Here is a 23,097-nt window from a genome sequence, read left to right on the forward strand (position 1 = left end):
CTCTTTTTATACCATGACCGTTCATAGACAAACAATTTAAAAATAGATGCTGAACTTATTCAAAGATGTTACCTATATTATCTTACAAACAATATCCAGTGGATTTAAAATAAACCCAGATAAGTTTGAAAAGTATTGCTTTGAAACAGCCTCTCTTTATGTAAGGTTGTATCTTTGAATGCCCATGACTCCAACTCTTCATAAGATTTTAATACACGGATCCACTATAGTACGTGAGGCCTTGCTTTCAATTGGGATGCTTGGCGAAGAGGCGCAGGAGGCTAAAAACAAGGACTTTAAGTCTTAAGTTTTCTAGAAAAACTTCTAGACTGTATAAGATAACCGACGTAATCAACAGATTGTTTATTTCATCGGACCCATTACTGAGCCTTATGCGAAAATTGCCAATATTGGGCAGGAAATTGTTTGATAACGAAGTATCAAGAAGTATGAAGAAGAAATATATGAAGATGAAAAAATATATATGTATCAATAAATTCAAACATATTTTAAATAAAATAAAACACAAAAACCTTATTACATTAGTTTTGGGCAGGCCCCAGTGCCCAGTGTGCGATGACCGTTTGAATTCTTGAAAAAAATTTTTTTTTGAGGATTTTAGAGTAAACGATATTTTGTATGAGAGTTGCTATAAAAAAATTCTTTTTGGAATATCTCCTAAACGGAGGGTGGACAAACGATGATTTTTGGTATGGACAAACGATTGCAGTTGGTTTTATACGTCTATCTCAATATTTGAGCGTTTTAGACGATTTTTCATTTTTAAGACTTGCTATAAAAAAGAAAGGATTTGCTCTAAAATTTTTTAAAGGGTGGACAAACGAAAATTTCGGGTGGACAAACGAATTAGACAAGTTTGGTAACATTTTCTTACACTAAAACAACCAAATATACAGACTAAAATTTTTGTACCCTTTTGCACTTTTGCTAACCCTTTTGCAACACAAAAATACAATAGTGGAAAATAAATATGATTTTCATCAACATGAGATCTTGAATTTATGTTCATCCCAATTCTCTACCAATGCCGTTTAACTGGCTATAAACAATACGGAAAATATAGCTTTTAGTATTGTCAAAATTTGAAATAGTTATTAAAAAAAAGCGCTGGATATTAAGCTTTCAACTGAGGAAAAATCTGACATTTTCTTCAATTTATCGTCGCAATGCACACTAAATCATCGAGCGTCATTGTAAATTAGAACGATTTCTTGTCCAATAAACAGTGCGTAAGAAACGAAGGGATCTAGAAAAATATTAAAGATGTTTATGGTACTCCACATTAGTTCACGCAGTCACACTAGCGCAATCATTTTCGAAAACACCTGCTTGACTTTGGAAATTCGTCCATTTTGTAGCTTATCTCGTCGAAAGCTCGTGGTCAAGCTGTCTTTTCCTTCGCTGGAAAGCTTACAAGGCTTACAAGACACAACAAAAAAGATTCTACGCAACAAAGTAAGACTATCAACTTTTATTGGTGAAATCCGTGATAAAAAATAAGTCTTTGATTCTGATTAGTTAATCGTCTTTTAACAAAATACGAATAAATTTTTTTTGTTTTTTTTTTTGTAAAACATCTTACTAGGAATTTTTGTGTAGGTTTCTCATAACCCTTTGCTTACATTCTTGTAGAAATTTAAAATATTTCTACTCTCATGATGTAAATTTGTCTTGTTCAAAAGATTTCTGAATATGTACTTTTACTGTACTTCAAGGAACAATTATCTTGCCTTTAATAACAAAGTCTTTACAACCATCATCTTTTCGCTGAAATTTTAAGCCTTCTACCATCTCTACTTTTTGAGCTCGTAAAATTCCGCTTGTTAATATCCTTAAAAACCACCCTCAATACCCGAGTACCTATAGGTACTATTTAAGTTTTTTTTTTCTTTTTTTTATAATTTAAAATTTATTTTTGTTATGAAAAAAAATTATATAAAATGAAATAAAATGAAATGTATTATCCTGTAGAATTAAAAAAGAAAAAAAACTCTCAATTTACGTACCTTGAGAAAAAATAGTCCTCCCGCAGGCAAAGTTATCCTATGTGAACCTGGCAGTATTTTCAATGGAACTCCATCCTTATACCATTGTATTGTTGGCGTAGGTGATCCTTCGGCCTTGCAGTTGAGTGTTGCTGGTTCATGCCGTGGTACAGTTGTATCTGTGGGATGTTCAGTAATCCTAGGTGGATGTGAAGCTGCATGCACAAAAATGGGAAAAACAAGGAAGATCTCCATTAAATATGTTTCATATAGATATATAAATATATAAGGTACACATCATCGTGTATAGTATAGATAGAGGAGACTTGTAGGTATACAGAATGGGAATAAAATAAAAGTGTTTTAATTGAAAATGCTCATGGAGCAGAGATAGGATTTACACAACCAGGAGAGCGTCTAAGTGGAAAATCAAAACGAAGGCCGACGATGATGATGAGGAGAACTACGACCAACGGCGCACGGTTGTCCAAAATGACTTATCTCGTTGCAAAAATCATAACTTTTGAACGGATTGAGTTAGCGGTACAATTTTTTTTTTTATTTGAAGGACATTTCTAGGGCTGTTATACCAATGAATTTCAATAAAATTATTTCACAGGGTGTTTCGGAATCATCGGCCAAAAACAGATTTTCTTTAAAAAAAAAGTTTAAATTAAAATTGGTATGCCATTTTGTAGAAATCACTAATCCACATTTAAAAACAAAATTTCAAAAAAATACAATGTCCCGTTTTCGAAAATTTTATTTTTCAAAAAAAAATTTTAAAATTTTTTTAAAAATCCAAAATTTATTTTTTTTTAAATTTTATTTTTGGCTTATATTTGAGTTATATAAGTGCTTCTTCACAAAAAGTTTCGTTGAAATCGAATAAGCCGTTTCGGAGAATATCGGATTTGAAAAAAAACGGTTTTATGGCAGGTACCGTAAAAAATCCATTCGGTTCCATGCATTAAGCCGAATAGGGTATGTGTACCAATCAATTGTTGATCCAAAATAAAAATATTTAGCTGCGCATGCTTGCGCACTGCCGAGATTTTGTACTTTGAAAAAAAATGAAGGCAGAAGGAACAGATTTTCTTTAAAAAAAATGTTTAAATTTAAATTGGTATGCCATTTTGTAGAAATCACTAATCCACATCTAAAAACAAAATTTCAAAAAAATACAATGTCCCGTTTTCGAAAATTTTATTTTTCAAAAAAAAATTTCAAAATTTTTTTAAAAATCCAAAAATTATTTTTTTTGAAATTTTATTTTTGGCCTATATTTAAATTATATAAGTGCTTCTTCAAAAAAAGTTTCGTTGAAATCGAATAAGCCGTTTCGGAGAATATCGGATTTAAAAAAAACCGTTCTATGGCAGGTACCGTTAATAATGATTTTCTAAAAAAATTTTTTTCATTAGAAGATAGACCTTGTTTTCAAACTTACATTTGAATTTTTTAAACAAAATCGTTGGAGCCGTTTTTGAGCAATTACAGCTTTACTGAAATTGGTGTATGACAAGTACCGTTATTTTTAGCCCAAAAAAATTAATTCCAAAAACCCCTCTGGAGGGTCTCCAAAAAATGCTACATACCAAATTTGAAGTCAATCGGTCCATCCGTTTAGGCTGTAGATCCTTATACAGACAGACAGACAGACGGACTTCCGGGACCAACTTTTTTGGCATTCTCTATAATCGTAATATCATGGAAAAGTGTAATCTGAACTTTTTTTAGATGTGAATTAGTGATTTCTACAAAATGGCATACCAATTTTAATTTAAATATTTTTTTTTTAAGAAAATCGGTTTTCGGCCGATGATTCCTAAACACCCTGTAAAACAATTTTCTTTAAATTCATTGGTGTAACAGCCCTGGAAATTTCCTTCAAATTAAAAAAAAAATTGTACCGCTACCTCAATCCGTTCAAAAGTTATGATTTTTGCAACGAGATAAGTCATTTTGGACAACAGTGCGGCGCCGCTCGCTACCGTCAGTCGTCGTCGTCGCCGCCAACGGATGCGACCAGATGCGTTGATTATAGTGCTGGTATACTGGAACTGGGTGGGGAAAATGCCGAGAAAAATTTGAAAACGTTTTAACTTAATTTATTTACTTCAATTAATTTTAATGCATTTCAAGTTGGGCGAGTATAGTGGTGATGAGTTTAGAAATATTTTTAAGTCTTTGACTATTTTAATTATCCTGGCGAGAAAGTGTTAGGTAGTTTTAATGTTTCTAGGACCTTTAGACTAAGATTTTGGAAAAATAAAATATGTTATCTTAGATTCAACTGATAAAAGCTGGTATTCTATAAGACATAAATTACTAATTCTTCCTGTCTAGGTTTTTGCCCTTCTTTTTTTTGAAGCCCTAAGTCGTTAACGCCAATGAAAAATATTATTTAATAAGGAATTTTAAGTATAACAGCCATTTCGTACGACCTATTCTTGCACTTTAATTTATATTTTATGCTTCACAACGATTGGAGTTATACGTTATTTGAGTTTGTTTATTGTATGTAAATACGAGTATGCGGATGCAAATAGTAGTGGAGTAAAATTATTTGCTTTGAGGATATGGTTTGTTTCTCTTTTTTACTTTTTTTCTGTAGGTATATTGGCTTTCAGTCTATACATTTAATTGATTTCGTTGGAAGAGCAATTGAATTAAAAGCATTTCGTTATGAATACAGCTTTAGCTTTTCATGAAAATAAAATGTGTGGTGTGGTGGAATATTTACTTATTTATTTCATAATATTTCATTAAATTAGCTACTTAAAAAAAAAATAAAAATGAATAAATAATTAACAAAAAAATACTATACATAACATAAGTTATTGATTAATAGAGCAAAAAATGCAAGCATTGAGAATTATTGAGTATTACAAATTTTTGCTCTTTTAATTGAAATATTTTGCAATGATTAAAGCATTTAAAATGTATGAAAAAACAAAGTAATTCAAATAATTATGTACTTTTATTTTATAGTTCTTAAAATTATAGGTATGTAGGTAATCCAAATAAATTACCAGTTTTTTAAAACTATTCGCAAAATTCTCAAAGATCTGAAACTTTAAAGACTTTAGTATTTAAAAAAATCTCTACTCTAAATAAAAGGTCTAAAAGTGTGTTTTACTAATTTGTCACTTCGTGGACTTTGTTTTCAAAATTTTGTTTATTTTTTTTCAATGATGAAAAAGACCTAGCTCCTTTTTGACATAACGTCGGCGTAAAACAAAATTGTTCTAAATCCACTTTTTACCGAAAATGAGTTAATGATGCAGTTTTACTAATTTGAGGGTGCTCTTTCCGACTATGAAAACCGTTTTTGTCAAAAAAAATCAATTCTGCAGAAAATATAATTTAATGGGACATAGAACAATAAAAACAGGGAAGTAGCTTTTTGATAATGAGCCCGAGTATTCTTTAAGGATAAAACGTACTTGTAGGTATAGGAATTGTTCTATGTCCAATTTTGGGTTTATAGTTTTAAAAATATTTAAAAATAGTATGCATCTACTAATGAGGTAAACTTGTATATTTTATTCAAGAGAAAAGAACAAACTTTATAAAAAACATTACTTGATCGGCAAACGAGCAGAAAATTATCGCTTTAAACCAATTTGAAACTTAAAAATCGTCCAGTATAAAAATTTGCTTTTTGTGACTTAGAACAATTTTGCTTTACGGCGACGATAAGACAAATTTATACCTTATATAGGTACTGTTTGAAAAGAGAAAATTCTATTTAACCCTTTTGGTACCAGCGTTACTCTCATGTAACATATATTTGAAAATTCGCAAAAAATATTCCATTCAATATTTTTTTAGGTTTCCATGGCTTAATTGAAATAGTGAGCCTGAACAAGTTGACCCAAAATGACGACAAAAACTAAAAAATGAGGATTTGTTCCTGAAGGCCTCAGGAATAATAATCCGTTTTTATGAAAATCGGATTAGTTTCTTTTTTCTTCTTCTTCTTTTTTACCCCCCCCCCCCCCCCCGTAAACGTATTTTTTCGAGAAGAATTCATATCAACGCAAGGCTCGAAGAACGATAACTTAGGCGCCGAGAAATGAAAACGGTTTTTTGTAGATGTATTCAATACAATCATTTTTTGTTATAGGAGGGAGGGTCTATGCCCCCCCTTTTAGGAGGGAGGGACAATTTTCTAAAAAACTACAAAAGAAATTATTAAAAAACAATGGCAACACTTACAGTTATCAATGGTACCTTTTTCAAAAGCTAGAATTGTACACTTCGATTTCAAAGTCAACATTTCGTCGCCGTCCATTTCGACTTCAGTTGCATTTTCGCAGTTACCCAATAACCAAAGCTTTTCAATTGTAACGAAGCAATTATTTTATCGAAATGTTAACGAACACGTATGTAGATTAGACCATTTTTGAATGTTAAGTATTGGATAACCAATTTCTAATGCGATTTCTCCAAAAGCGAAAAAAGGACTTAGGGATTTTTCATTGAACGGCGACGATTTGTGAAAAATAAGTATAAAAAAACACATTGAATACTATTTTTTCTCAAAAAAAAAACGGGGTATCTCGAAAAGCTAATCCGATTTTGATAAAAACGAATTATTAGTGCTGGCCTTCAGGAACAAAGCCTCTTTTTAATTTTTTGTCGTCATTTTAGGTCAACCTTAAACTTGTTTAGGCTCACTGTGAATAATGCCTGGTTACTGGGTTAGTACAAAAAGTTAGTCAAATATCAAATTTTTATTTTTTTTATCGAAAAAGGGACTGAAATCCACATTTTTTTTTTAATAATTTTGAAAAAAAGATATAAAAAATGTTAATCCAGAAAGTGCTTTGTGTTTTGGTTTAAAAGAAATAGTTTACTTTATTGTTCTAAAAAAAGTTATTTCCTCAGTTGCTATTCATATTTCTTAGTTGTGAGGTTTTTGACACGATAATACTGAAAAAACATTTTTTTAATATTGATTTTCATAGCTTGGGTTCAAAAGGGTTAAACGCTTATCCGTCCGCAATTTGTCCGCTTATTTTGAAATCGCCATTTTGAATAAGAATTACAGCTTTTTCGAATTCTCTACACTTATATCCTTTAGTGTACCAAATTTCGTTTCGTCCTTTTCTTCCGTGGGAGCAAAATTTGCGTGGGTGGTAACACTTATCCTGAAATGTTTTCGAGAATTTAAACGTGGTCGTCCAGAAACCAGAAGTTGCATTATAAGAAGGATCAGAAAGATCAAAACGGCAAAAAACAAAAGAGTTGAGAATGTCCTCGTCCATCGCTTATGCGACTAAAATGCGTGACCCGACAACAAACCACAATTAAGCTGAAAAATGCATAGACTTTAAGATATTCAATTAAACAAACTTCAATGAATGGAGAGGAATAGTTAGCAAAGATATAAATGATATATAACAAAGTAATTCCGTCATATAAAATTGTCCAAGAAAGCAATCAAGAGCCCGAAAATCTCAGTTTATCTGAAATTTCGAATCGTTTGCTAACTGTCCAAAAGATGCTATCTTAACTCTAGGGTCTGAATATCGTAGAACTAGGAGACTATACTCGAAGTGGGATTTTGACGGAAGCTCAGGTCACAGTTCACATCAGCACGCTTTTGATGGGTTTGACGCCGATGATTCATCTGTGTTTTTTGGTTGAGTTTCTTGTAAAAAGATAATTTGCCAGAATCCTCGTCCAAGCTTTTTGTAATGCCAAATCAAAATACTTTATATAAATTTAAAATTCAACCAAAAAAAGAAATTCAAAAAATGTTTCGAGAAGCTTTTGGTTTGACCGTTGACAAGCCAAAGCCTGGATTCGAAAATTAGAATGACTGAAATATGGGCCGCCGATTTTTTTAAAACATGCAGAAACTTCAGCTGAAAAAAAAAGTAAATGTTTAGTTGACTAGAAAAAAAACATTTTCTAATGACAGTGCTTGCATGTGGCCATGACGTTGATGCTGACAAATTTCGAAAATTTATTCATGAAACTGCGAGATATTTTGTTAGTTAATACACATGGTACTGTATACCACCTACAGTCACGATTCTTAGATTCTTACTCTACTCTGAGCGAGAACCCTCTGTAAAATAACTTTCAATTAAGACTCTTAAGAAATTTTAAGAAACATTTTTGTATTGATAAGACTAATTCCTTCTTGAAACTCTTTGGGTTAAAACTTTCAACTCGTTTGTTAAAACTTTTAAAAACGGCAATAAAACTACGGTTAACTCTCTTCTATTCATACATAAAACTTTTTTTTAAAAAACATCCATTCATCAACCAAAGGAAAATTGTTTACTCATCTTAAAAAGCTATTATTATCTATTGACATCTGTCAGTTTGCAATTAAGTAAGTGAAAATACTATAAACAGGGATAGAAGCCAAAATATATACAGAGGCAAAAAAGTAAAACGTATTTCATTAAATTTAATTGAAATTTATCTCCCAAAAAACTTCATAGATACGTTTTATATGTGTGTTTATCCACATTTACCAGTAAGACTCCACACATATCTATCTATACAAAAAGTGGAAGTCCCAAATAAATACAAAACCTCATCACACAAACCTCATCACAAAACACAAACTTAAACAAACATCAAAGCTATAATATAGAAAATACAGCAGCTTGCTATATAGCTAGGTGATAACTCCCAAAGTTTTCCTTTTATATTGAGAGATAAGAATTTCCTATATATGAAGGTAGTATGAGTGTGTACATAAGTAAAAGTAAACTCTCTGGCATATAGTCAACAACAATCTGTCAGATGGAACTTATCTCATTTATCTGTCGCGTCAGATTCCGGATGCCCTAATAAAATTTTCCCATCAAAGCTTTTGACTTTAATTAAGGTCGGAAAATAGTCCCAGAAAGTCTCGCCTCTTTTGCTCTTGAATACGTACATATGAATGCTGCTATGCTTTTCTTCTCAAAATCAAAAGGGAAACAAAAACTCCTTACTCCAAGGGTAGTGGTGGTGATGGTTGTAGGTATACCCTGTGAACTTGTCGAACGATGGGGTTTCCTACTTTTGGTATTCATCTGCTTTTAAACATTGGCAGCCGGCTACAAAGCGATAAAATCATAAACTTTCTCATTTCAGGATCAATAGTCAGTCAAAAGCAAGCAAAAACAGTTGGAACACAAGGCAAGTCATAGTCTTCGTCGTCCTTTTTTTGTCGTTGATGCAGCACAGAAGCAGAAACAGAACCAGAAGCATAAGCACAAGCCAGTATATCTACCAGCAGCATCCCTTCAATCTATTTAATTAAATTAATTCGACGTTCCGCCTCGCCGCCCCATTATGGGAAAATGCAAACACACCGAGTTGAGTGTTTTTCCCAGACCTTATTTCTGTAAATTAAACCTGCGAATGAGAGAAAGTCTGCGGGCTTTGGATAGTTTATGATGGCATTGAGACTGCTGTGCCACTCTGAATTCTCATTTTTCAAGGACTCTTTTGCATGTATCATATCATTATGATTTCCCCAGATGCCGGATGGAGTATAAATTCCTTCGATATCTGCGCCATATGCCTTGTTTTGTTGTGGTGGAACCTGGAACAGCAGTTGCCCCTTAACGTGGCGGCGACAACAGCTCAGGCTCAGCACGGTGCCGTTGTTCATCGTTCGCCTTCCGTTCATCATTGCAGCCGCTTTTTAAGTATATACTATACGCCTCACGGAAATGTTTCTAATTAAAAACTTTTTTATTTGCATAGAACTTGTATGGGGGATGAGAGTCTGCTGTTTTTAATGCGCGAAATGAATTGGATTCGAGGATAAAATGGTGTTTTTATTTTTGGGAATTTATCACCCATATCAGGAGAACTTTTTGCCGAAAATTCTGCCTCCAAACTGGTAACTTTTTCAATAAAGTAAACTTTACTCGTGCGTTTGCTTTGATATTACGAGTGGAAAAATAAACGTTTCTAAAAAGAAAATGCTAAATAAACAGTGCTGTGTGCAAAGCTTTTAAACTCTCTTAATATTTAAGGATAGCTACGGGGTTTCTTATTGCATTATCTCAGTGAACTTCTTCGTGTGGTTTGACATAAATCCGCAAGAAGTCTTCTCAGTAAAATTCTGTGTTAACTCAAATTTGATTATAAGCTTGCATGTACGAGTAGGCGCTGTATCGATTTGAAAAATGCATTGATCTTTATCTATGTTCTTGACCAAATATAGCAAATTGGTTAAAACAGTGCATCCATACCCGAAATATACAAACTAAAAATTTAAAAGTTTGCTCGGACATTCCAAATAAGGCTAATTTCATCGTGCACGATAATGCTAATGTAATGAAAGCAGCAGTCCGTCGTTTAAACGAGGGTGATGATGTTAATTGTGCTGCACTGCTGCACACACTCAAAACTTTCAAAACTGTCGAAGACTACGAAATTGTTGCCATAAAATGTCGAAGAATAGTATCAGATTTTCACCAGTCAAATGTTGCTCCATCAGCTTTGAACAAAAAACAGCTGCACCTAGGACTGAAGGAAGAACGGTTAGTCCAAAGTTGCACAACTCGATGGGATTCGATATATATTATGTGTGATACCTTGCACCGAAGTCGCTCCGCAGTTATTGCAGTACTAAGTGACAAATCATATACCAATTCTTCTACAGCACTGAATCTAGAAATATCGGAATACGGATGGGGAATAATGGAAGAGCTAACCACGATTTTGAAGCCACTGCACAAAGCAACAAAAGTGCTATGTAGTCAAACCAATGTAAAAATTTCAGCTGTGCACTTGGTTGTCAAAACGCTGATTGATAATCATTATTCCCTTAAGCTCGAAGACAGTGAAGAAGCAACCACTTTCAAAAATAATATATTTAACTCCCTAAAAACGCGTTTCCAACTATGCGAAATGTGCCCAACCGATGAAATTTTACCTGCTCAGGTCGCAGCGTTCTTACCCAGATACAAGGACCTTAAAATTGAGAGCATCGAAGTAGCTGACAAAATTTGAACTTTTGTAAAGGAAAAAATTCTATGAATGTGCTCTGAAACAGCCACAGAAAAAGAACCCGGCGGTCCTGCTTCATTACCAGGATTTAGAATTCCTCTTTGCTACAGAAGGGCAAGTTCTGGACAACATCTCTCAGTTTGAGCTTATAGCAGAACCTAGAATTTCAAATCAGTTAGATTAACTTGCGTGGTGGTGCTCGGGGGCACGGGCTATGCCCGTCATAGCAACTTTGACGAAAAAATATCTTGCTGTTCCAGCGACTTCGGCAAGTTCAGAAAGACTTTTCTCTACGGCAGGCAATATAGTTACTGCTAAAAGATCATTTTTTCACCAGAAAATGTTTCTTTGTTGGTTTTCTTAAACAAAAACAAAGACCTGCTGGATTAGCAGATACATATTTTTAGCACATACATATGCGTCAAAAGAAATTTGTTTATTTTTGAGAATATTTTTTTGTCTATTTTTGAAAATGTTTTTTTTTTGTCTATTTTTGAAAATGTTTGTTTTGTTTGTTTTTGAAAATGTTTTTTTTGTTTATTTTTGAAAATGTTTGTTTTGTTAATTTTTGAAAATGTTTTTTTTTTTTATTCTGATTCTTTATTTTTATTAAACATTGTTTCCATTTTTTGGAGTATCTTCTGAATAAAATATTTTATTTTGCACAGAGTTTATCGGTGTATCTATTTTGTTCTTATATTTTTCAGGATTTGTAAGAAGCATTTGAAAAATAAATACATAATAATTGTATATTTTCGTTCATAGTTATATCGATATACCTAACTATGAACGAAAAAAAATAATTTTTTTTTTGAATCAGTCTAATATATGTACCTACAATCCTACATATAAAGTACATTGAAATAAAATGGTTTGTATTTGTATATTCAATTACCCGGTATTCGGGTAATTTTAACTACCCGTGTACCCGGTTACCCGGGTAATAGACATTTTACCCGGGTACCTGGGTAGTTTACTACCCGGGTACCTTGGTAGTTTACTACTCGTGTACAAGCTACCCGGGTAACCGAGTAGCATAATACCCGGGTAGAATCATCAGCCCTAAAAAATAGGACTTAAAAGGAAGTCTCTCACGAGACCAGTTACATTTCTGTTGGCGCAATATATCTGCACTCCGACCCTTTACCAATACATGTGCATCTGTGCAACTCACACTAATAAAAAAGTGCTTCACTGACTTGGATTAACCCATTCCTGTGATTCTTATTCAATGCCAAACGGGCGGGCGATTTGAACTTTCATTTTGCAATATAAAAATCAATATGGCGACGTAACATACCCTAAAAAGGCGATATTGTTGGGATATGGCTTTTTGGTTTTTTTATCCGAAATCCAAATTAATTTTCTTATTTCAAGTTTTCACTAAAATTGTTTTTTATTTTATTACAATTTGAGACTTCTCAATAATTTGATTTCTGATTTATTAAAATTTGGCTCTCAAAATTTTGAACTGAGCTGAAAAAGATCACTGCCAGACTTGTTCCGTTGATATACTGTGGTGCATATCTAGATATGTGCACACTCGAATTTCGGTTATATCAAAACTGCCAAAATATGCTGCCGGCTCCGGTCTATAAGTTTCTCTTGTAATCGATATTCAAACTAACTTACTAACTAACAAACTAACTAAGTTACTTAGCCATCAACTAACTATTTAATAAAATCTTAGCAATTAATTTTGACCTGAGGGTCCCTGAGACGTTTTAGTCTCAGGGTAAAAACATTTGAGGGTCAAAACACCCCAAATCAATCTTAGACTACTTCTAAGAGTCATATCAAAACTTTGAACAAATTTATGTAGTTTGAATGACTACGTTATAATATAGTCCGAAATCGGTTGGATTTACAGAAAAATGCATAAGACAAAATTTGTAGATAATTTTATGACGAACAGATTTTCCATAGACCCCTATTGACCTCCGAGCAACAGGTCACGAGATATATGCGAAAAACTGATTTTCGTGACCTTTTGACCTCTATAACTTTTAAAGCGGACGCGATATCAATGTCGATTTTTCACATCTTCATAACAACGCCGTAACGAAGGTCTATACCAAAATCGAGCTCAGTAGGAATTTTTCCGCAGATTGGGGTAAAAAATGCCTAAAATTACTGGGCTATTGGCGTGTAAAAACTCCTTTAAAATTAATAATTTTACAACAACAAAATTTACGAGAGATTCCGTAGCGATTTTCAACTATTAATTGATTAATTAAACTTATCTGAAAATTAAATAGAAATTCATACAAAAGAAAATCGATGCATTTTTGAGAACCATTTTTGAATGCGGGTATTTTTGGCTCCAAGTTTTGTTTTTTTTTTTTTTTTTTCAAATTCGGCTCCTTGTATCTTAAATATTCTGGCAACACAGTGTGTGAGATGCACAATATAGATTTTTTATCACGCTAATTGTGGGAAAGACCTGTGGTTTTCGAAACTACTAAAAGTAATCGTTTCTCAGCCCCTTTTTTGTCTTATTTACCTTCTGTTACCAATATTATTTTTGATTCAAAATCAGATGCCACACACACCATAGGGATGTTAAGCATACAAACTTTTTAAATTTAATTTGAAAATATAAAAACAGACAAAAGATAAAATATCAAATATCCGAAATTCCCCCACGCATTCCCCCACTACTATGCATTAACCCATTAAACTATTTATTCTTTATGTTAATGTATTTTAATTATGAACCACAAATGTCAAAGCACTGCATTATCATAAATTTGTTGCATTGTCAACAAATGCATAACCCATTCTATATGGCTCGTCATTATTTAACAAGTTATGACACATGACAAAATTAACATTTTCATTTTATTCCGACAAAAAAAAAAATGGAAAACAAAACAAAATCAAACAAAAGGTCCTTCGCATCAGAATCGCACGTCATCCCAGGAAACATGCATTTTTTTAACGAGCCACAAATAAATTTGATTGAAAACAACAAACCACATAAAAAAACATTAAGCTTTTTACATTAACCAATGAAATAGTGTTATTATTATGATACATAGTCCAGTCCGGACTATGGCTTCATAATGGAAATGAAAATCATACTTTATCCACAAACAGAATCTCTAAAATATGATCGGATTTTGTACATGTGTAACCGTTAGGGTGGGACAGTAAATGTTGGGTTGAAATTGACCCCAAAGCGCAATCAATATTTTAAAATGTATTTTTATTTTAAAGTCTGTACAATTACAAAATAGAATAGCATAAATATTTAGTAGTAGAAAAAAGGTCGAAAATTCTTTGGCCAAACCCCTTTCGTATGTAGTTTTTTTTTTTTCAAAAAACTGCATCCTGTTTTGGAAAATTAGAGCTTGATAAGATGAAGCCAAGAGTTTAAGGCGATAGGACTCCAGCTTAATAATATTAAACCGCCTGACTTGTTCTTATGGTAAAAGTTGCTTAGAATGTTAAAGCTTTTTATAGAAAAAAAGAATAGCACAAATTTTCAAACCACACTCTAAATCTACTTTAAAAAGGAGGTCGGATCTAAAAAAAAAATAATTAAAACGCAGGGTGAAAATTGAAGATAGGGGTGCAAAAGTCCCTTTTTTGGTATTTTCAACATATCTCGTAAACCGAGCAAAATTTTGAATTATTGCATCCAAAACTTTTTGTAGAGAATTAAATTTCCTATTAGAATAATGTTTTCTTAAAATTAAAAAAAAAATTTACATACCAAAATAGTCGAAACAATCATAAAAAAAATATCAAAAAATTCGATTTTTGAGTTTTTTTTTGCTTTTTTAATTGTACATTTTTTTTTGGGTTGAGATAAACGTTGCTCTAAAGAAAAAAAGAAGATTGAATTTCCTTCAAAATTCTGTGCTCACTAAATTTTTTCATTGAAAATTAAACGAAGTATAGCCATTTGAATCTATCTTTTTTTTGCGAATTTTTAGTTTTTCTCAAGTAAAACAGAAACATTTGAGGGGAGAAAGTACGATTACTTAAGAACCAAGAATTGATAATGAGATTTTTTAGAGGGTTTAAATACAATCATTGTTGACTATGGGAGGGGGAGGGGGTCTATCTCCCCCCGTTTTTAAAATAAAAAAAAAATTTTTTAAACAACGGCAACACTTACAGTTATGATTGATACTTTTTTTAAAAGCTAAGATTATACACTTAATTTTAATTTGAAAATGACGTTATTATAAACAATTGTTTTTGAAATGTCTAGTTAATGGATTAGGTTCAAAAAGTTAATCAATTATCATACTTTTGATTATTTTTTTTTTATCGAAAAAGGGACTGAAAATCACAAATTTTCATTAGCTAAAAGCTTTAAAAATGTAATTCCTCAAGGCAATCTTGGAATATCTGGAGAGATAGTTCTAGCTTTATGTGAAAATTTACCACCTAACGAAAATATTAAAATCTTCACTGACAAAGTGACAACTGGTTTTGTTCTTTTGGCTTAGCAGTCCCTTTGAAAGAAAAAGGCTTATTGTATGTCGGTACAATACGCTCCAACAGGATGGAAAAATGGTGATTTGAAGAAAATGGGTCAAAGTTCTTATGATTGGCGAGTAGAACAAAAATCAAATGTTGCTTTAGTACGTTGATATGATAAGAAAGCGATGGGAAACCGACGAAGTTACGGGCGACAGAGTTACGGCCGTCAAAGTTACGCGAAACCGAAGTTACGAAAAACTAGAGTTACGAACTCTAAAGTTATGTTAAGCTATGACATGTGATTTTTGGGTTGGCAACAATTGCGAGGAACGATATGGAATTATGGAAATACAAACAAGAGATTAACATTTTTCTCATGGTCAGAACTAAATGAGTTAAGCGAAAATGGGTGTTATTTAATCTTCTAAAATTTTGATTCGATAGGTATAGATATACATATGTGGTTTTGTTTTTGTGAGAAGACCGCAAAAACGTTGAAATAGAAAAAAAAACATAAGTATGCTTATGTAAGTTTGGGGGACATAATTGAAATTAACTTCTTATTTGTCCAACTAATATTGCACCAACGTATTTTTTTTTCTATTAATTAATATAATTATTCATAGCGTATTTTGTAATACCCACTTTGTATATCTACCTATACCTATCCAATCAAAATTTTACAAGATTAAATAACACCCATTTTCGCTTAACTCATTTAGTTCTGACCAATGAGAAAAATGTTAGTCTTTTGTTTGTATTTGCATAATTCCATATCGTTCCTCGCAATTGTTGCCAACCCAAAGATCACATGTCATAGCTTAACATAACTTTAGAATTCGTAACTCTAGTTTTTCGTAACTTCGGTTTCGCGTAACTTTTACGGCCGTAACTCTGTCGCGCGTAACTCTGTTTTTCGTAACTCCGTTACCATTTCGAAAGCGATAAATTTCATTTTTTCTAATGTAGTAAAAGAGTATAATGCATTCATGGGAGGTGTTGATTTAGCGGATATGCTATTGGAACTGTATAAAATTGATATCAGATCCAGCAAATGGTATATGTGAATAGTTTTTTGGGTTTTTGGCGTTGCTGTGGTGGATGCTTGGCTGCTTTATCGAAAACATGCGGGAAAAAATAATTAATTTACTGCAAAAAGTGAATTCCACGAATTAAAAAAATTTCAAGCTTATGTGGCAACAGCACTAACATCAGCAAACGTTCCTGTAAGCAAAAAACGAGGTAAGATTTCCAATACAGAGATACAAGAAAAATACTCGAAGAAAAGAAAATACAATGCAGAATGCACCCAAATCGCAAACAAATAATGACCTGCGCTACGATAAAATAGATCATTTTGCTATCACTGAAACTCGAGGGCGATGTAAGTTATGCGTCAAAAATAACACATTTTTTTTGTGAAAAAAATTCAATGTAAGATTGTGTTTACTAAAAGAAAGGAATTGTTTTTACCGTTATCACGTAAAAGAATAAAATTTAATATTCATAATGTGCATCATAAAAAATTATAATTTTTTGTTTAACTACATACCTACTAAAAATTAAAATTTTGTTAAAATTTTGTTTTAAGTTTGTGAAATGGATAGTTTATGTAACATATGTATTTATTGACGTGATAACGTCTTATAAATCGATGAACCTTGGCAGCCACCACAAAAAAGTGACGCCATTTTCTCCTGTTCCACTCTCGTAAAGATGAAATTTGGGCTAAAATCTAAACGCGAAGTTGTAGAGAGTTGATTTTTTTTTTGCTATAGAAAGATGAGACTATTTTAAGAATAACTGCATTTAAGAAAAAATTCTAAAAAAATTATTAACTAAGCTATAATGTTTTGTTTGAACATTAAACACGTGTTGGGCCTATGACAAAATGATGATTTTTGGTAGGCAAAATTTTTTTTGACAATTCTAAAGGTGCCAGGTGAAAGATGAGGGAAAAAAATTAGGCATACGGATTTTTTTCCAACAGTCTGCGTTTCGAAATATGTATGAATTTTTGAAAAAAAAACTTGTTTTTAAGGGGTATTTTTGGGTAGTTTTTGATTTTTAGCTTTTTTTGGAGGTTTATAGGTTGCCAAACAAAAAATTGATTCCATAGCGTGAGAACATAAAAATAAATGTTTTTTTTTGCTTTTTTTAATGAAATTTGATCGAGTTCAAAAAATTCTAGCTCTTTTGTAGATGTCTCATAGACCTGATCGATATATATATTTTGAGCTAAGACAATACGCTTTCAGATGGTATAAAATTTTGTATAGGTTGTTAGAGAAAAAAATGGAATTAATGACGTGCGAAGATAAAAATTCATGTTTTTTTTTTTTGCTTTTTTTATACTTTTTGCGCATTGTTAAAATTTGGCTTTTAAATTGCATAATTTTTTTTTGTAAGCTTTATAAATAAAAAATAATATAAGCCGTGTTTTATTGGTAACTCAGTACTTAGCTCAGTAAAATTTTGCACGGAACACAACAACAAATGATTGCTAAGGATAAACAAAAGTTTTTTATTTGTTGGTTTACAGAGAAAAATTTTTTTCTAAACTTATACATTTTGGACTCTCCAACAGTAAAGGATTATTAATAATAAATAAAAGTAGTCGTTTGTTGTTGTTTTTAGCATTAAATGTTTATTCAGTAAAATACTGAGTACCAATAAAACACGGCTATAATGAGAAAATAAAAAAGTATTTTTTTTTAGCTTTTTCTTGTAAATTATGATTGTTTGAAATAAGTAAACGCTTCAATTGACTCATTTTAAACAAAAGCACACAACCTGTTTTCTTACGAAGACGTTATCACGTATCATAGTCCGTAAACCGGCTTTACAGACAATGAGAATTGTTTACCGTTCTCACCAAATTTGTATTATTAAAGTGCATTTTAATAACTTAATTAGCTTTGACTTTGGATTCGAGGCATGCAATTTTCATAAGAAAACATACGTTTTTTTTTTATTTCCAAAAAAACCAGACCTCAACTGTTTAAATTCCGTTTAACAAGCAGGTACAACAATGTATATAATTAAAAACAAATTACTCCTTCCTTCACATGCCAATTTGCATTTCGCTACAAAAACAGAAAACAAAAAAAAAAAAAAACTTAATTTTTTGTCAACTGTAACAAAAAGTTGCTTTTATAATTAGTTTTTGTTCTCTTGTTTCACATTCAAAAAACCATGAGCGAAGCAATTTGCAGAATTAACGACTCACAACCACCATCATCATCATCTTAGCCTAATTTGAAAAAAAAAAAAATATTCAAAAGAAAAGAAAATACTCACTTATAAACCTTTTTCTTCTTATATTTTCACCAAAAAACTCCAAAAGACCCCTTCCATAGTCAAAATGTATAATTTACTCTTTTTCGCTAAATTATTTCACAATTGACAGGAAGAGTTCCTCATTCCAACGAAACTATTAATAAAACCCATGCAGTTCCTTCAATCAACTCTATGGCCCCATAAAGTATGCTTCACAATGAATACCTTATAGAAAAGCGGAAGATACAACCAAACTCCTTTTTCTAACACAAAAAAAAAGAACATTCAGGCCACGGGGACCTGCGATTTGCGACTTGTGACTCGGGACCTGGCACTAATGCCAGAAGGCTCTACCGCATTAGACCAAATGCCAGGCGGCACACCGTATTTGAAAGCTATTGTCTTGGCTTACCGATAGAAGGTATATAAACGTTGAACGGGTGGGAAGGTAAAAGAGAGCCTTTCACCTGCAATATCTTTTTTGTTCGTTGTATTGTGTTTTGTTACCCTTGTCTTGTGCTAAGTTGTGAAAAGGTTTCACTCTCTACGATGTTTAGGCACGCAAAGTTTTTCCTTTTGTAATGCAAATTGCTCTGCTACCGGTCCAATTTATTCTTTTTAAAAAAGGAGGAATGAAATAGTCGTCGTCGTTGAAGGGGTGCGCTATTATATTGCACAATAGAAGCAAAAATAGGGACAACAAAACCCATCGGATGTTAGGGCATAATTTACACTCCATGGTTATGCGACGGACAAAGGAGGATTTTATAGAGCAGCAGTTGAAAAAAATGAAAGAAAGGTCGCATCAACTATAGGTGGATTTCACAATTTTAAGACTTAATGATTCGTCGTCAGTTCAGAAAAGCTATTGTGTATTATTTTTGGTACCGAATTATAAACAATACAATTTGTTTCATTTAATCTACTATCTTCTCTTTTCATTTTTTAAGGTTTTTGTTGTTAAATTTTTGATTTTTTATCCCAAAACTATCAGCCACTTTAACCCACTTGAAACCTTTAAGATAAATCGAGTTAAGTAGGTACAAAACTTCAAGATCTTGCTGTATGCGAAAGGTTCAAGAGCCGACCGTCCGTCGCACAGTGGGGCAGCCCCATATAGTGATGTGATATAAAGGTTATTTTTTAAACTAAAGCTATGGGGAAAAAAACACGTCTTTCGGCTTATCAACTTTGCATGCGTGGATAAGGTTTTTTGAATGTCTTTTGCATGTGGCATATAAACTATCAATTAAAAATTGTCGAACAAACAAAGATACTGAAATTTATTGTCAGCCAAAACAAAGCGTGAATCCAAAATGAATTTAAAATTAAAACTGGCTTAATTATCGACAAGCCAAAACCTGGATATGGTAATATCAACACAGGTAATGTCGCGAGGCGATTTTTTGAACAAAGTAGTTTGTCCGCCTCTACTACCAGAATCGACCAAAAATTAATTGAAAAATTTCATGTTATACTGCAATGTATCTCAAGTGGCTTAAAACTTAATGATGTTAAGTTCAAAAAGTATTTTCAAGAAACTGATTTTGATTTTGTGAGACTTTATCCACAGTTCACAAAGTTTTAGTACATGGTCATGTAATTGCGGCGAATTGTCTTCTACCAATAGGCCAATTAAGCGAAGAAGCCTTAGAGTCTCGTAACAAAGACTTTAAAGTTTTCCGAAAACAATTCAGCCTCAAAACTTCAAGAAAAGACTCACTTACCGATGTATTTAACGATTAATACATATAGTATGCATACTTTTTACCTATATTATTTACATAAGATACAACATGAAAAAAATTACATAACTTTTTTTTGCTTATTGAATAAATGTGAAATTAACAAGAAATTAAAGGCATTTGAAATTTTGTTTACATTACATTTATTTACATTTTTAAGAGTAATCTTTTGATATTTTGAAATATTCCTCAAAGTAAGTATTCTAAAAAAAACTATAAAACAGAAAGATAATAAAACACCAAACTTAAAAAAAAAATGCCTTAAAACTTGCGAACTCGCCATCTTTCTTGGTACCCGTGTTTCGACCATGACTTAACCCATCAAGTAAATGGTTTAATTTGGTACCAAATGAAACATAAACGGTCTGAATCAATATAATATAGGGTTCCCAAGCTGAACCACTCGGCGCGGCAGTTTAAACATTTTGATTGGTCAAAACAGCACAAGTTGGAGTTATGCCATTATGATTAAACATTACTTTTCTGGTTATCACGCAAAATACCACAAATAATTTATAGCGCTCCAGTTTTAAGCTTTAAGTCTTTTGGGCTTGGTGTGAAAAGTCTATTAACTGAAAGAGAATGCGACATTCAAGAAGAATTATATAATTTCGTATATCGTTGCGTTCCTTTCTCAACCTCATATCTGCAAAATTTTAGTTTTTTTTTTTCAAACTAGAAAGTATTAAAAAATAACAGAAGGTGAAATTTTTCATATTTTCTGGGACGTTCTTTTTTGGGATCAAATTCGATGGTGGCATTGAATCGTTGAAAAACAAACCAAAGCAAATGAAGATTATGCAACTTAGATAAAATTGTATAAAACTCTGAGATCTACCTGAGCGCCAGCTACATTCCGTAATGTAAATGCTTTTAAACATTCGTGCATAACATGAATATTGGCCTATATAAACCGAAAAAGGTAAACCGAAAATGGTTATATCGAAACAGAAGAGCATCGGAGGCATATTGAGCAAAAGAAAGATCACGACAGGAAAGAGTTTCAGACAAAGAAAGGTGCTTAAAAGGAGAACGAGAGGTTCAGCTATTTACTGTAGACCTGCGGACTGTGCAAAATATTTCCATAGTCTTGACCGTGGATTTATAATAGAAGAACTAAAAAATTATCCAAAAAACACCGAAAGGAAATTGTTAACCTTTGGAACCACTTCCACTTTTAAAAAGAGGCGTACGTTGAGTTGCCGGGACCCCGGGGCAATACTTAATTTTGGAGCCGCCTTTATATTTGGGGGAACCTTTGATATAAAAACAAGAACAACTAAAAAAGTACGTATACGCCCTACTTTTTTTTTAAGGGACCCCCAATGGAACGCTTTCCTTCGTTTATTCGGTGCACACAAACGTTTTTTGATGCTATTTGAGCCATGTGCCATGTGACTTTAAATTTGACGTTCAATCGTTAATAGATTTGCATCATCTAAGCAACTTGATGTTATTAAAAGAAAACAACTCTCTAGTTTTTGAAGATTTTAGGAAACGAGCTTTTGGAGTAAGGAAAACTTAGTCTAATTTCTCAAAGAACACCTGTAAATTTGAAACTTGAGTAGAAAATAAATGCAGATGTTGCAAGTTCTATAAGTTTAAGTTCATAAGCCATTTTACAGACTTAATTTCTGAGCACCAGCGCAGCGCAGCGCTAGGCTTCAAATAATTGTCTTCAAACAAAAATATTATAAACTTGTATTGGCGAAACTAAAAACGATGACAAAGTTCATAAACTCGAAGCTTTTAGGATTTCAAGACAGAAAAACCTTAGAGAACATTCAAAAATAACATCAATCCATTCGATAAATCGGTAGACGAAAAAAACTATGAATTTCCCTTTGAATTTAAACTAAGTGGGAGAAAACCAAAAAACATGATTTTTTAGCTGAGTGCAATGAAAATCCTGGAAAAATTGAAAGTTAAATCAAAAGATCAAATTTTCAAAATTTTGATGAGTAAAGTTTGAAAAAAAAAAAAAAACACTCAAAAGCAAAGATAGCAGACCACCAATAATTTCTGATAATTTGTTAAAGAGAAAACAAACGAATTTCAACGTTTTTTCTGCCAGTATTTCTGTTGTTTGTTTAGAAATTGTCATTATTATTAAAACCTAAAACATACAAACATTAGCGTAAGGTTTATGTAGGCCAACTATGGACAAAACTCATTCTGTATTGCAGAGGAACATAACCATTTCGGAATTTAATTCTCAGCACCAAAGCTTAAAAAAGTTCAGAATGTTTGAAATAGTAGTTGAGGTTTAAATAACTGTTGTCAGCAATTTTGTGGGACATTTAAATTTGCATTCCAATGTAAATTCCGTCGATGCCTTTGACGAACAAAAAAAAAAACAAAAGTCCTTAATTGTTCATATGGGAATGGGAATGTACGATGAATGATTACAACCGGAAGCAATATTATTGGCAGAAAACAACATGTACTCTTTGGTGTAGCTATCAATGTGGGTAATTGGGAATGGGGCATGGTTTTCCCTTTGGGTTGGGGGGAGGTTATTGAAACAACAAACTATAGAAAAGAAAACAACATTGCGGAGGGGTACATTTTCAAGGGTGCAATTGAGTTTGTTTTTCTGTTGTTTTCGGTTTTATTTAAATAACACAAACAACAAAAATGTCCTTTTG

The 23,097-nt window shown here is 32.3% G+C and overlaps 1 protein-coding gene across 1 annotated transcript in view; it reads right to left on the reverse strand.

Moving 5' to 3' along the window:
• The window catches only part of LOC129919550 (protein sax-3), a 93,475-nt gene that overhangs the window by 47,268 nt on the left and 23,110 nt on the right, over positions 1–23,097 (reverse strand). The window contains exon 2 of the mRNA XM_056000471.1: positions 2,028–2,221. Coding sequence (XP_055856446.1) covers positions 2,028–2,221 — 194 coding nt within the window. The remainder of the gene's footprint in view (positions 1–2,027; positions 2,222–23,097) is intronic.

This window comes from Episyrphus balteatus, chromosome 1, assembly GCF_945859705.1.
Source record: "Episyrphus balteatus chromosome 1, idEpiBalt1.1, whole genome shotgun sequence".
Classification (NCBI taxonomy): Eukaryota; Metazoa; Arthropoda; class Insecta; order Diptera; family Syrphidae; genus Episyrphus; species Episyrphus balteatus.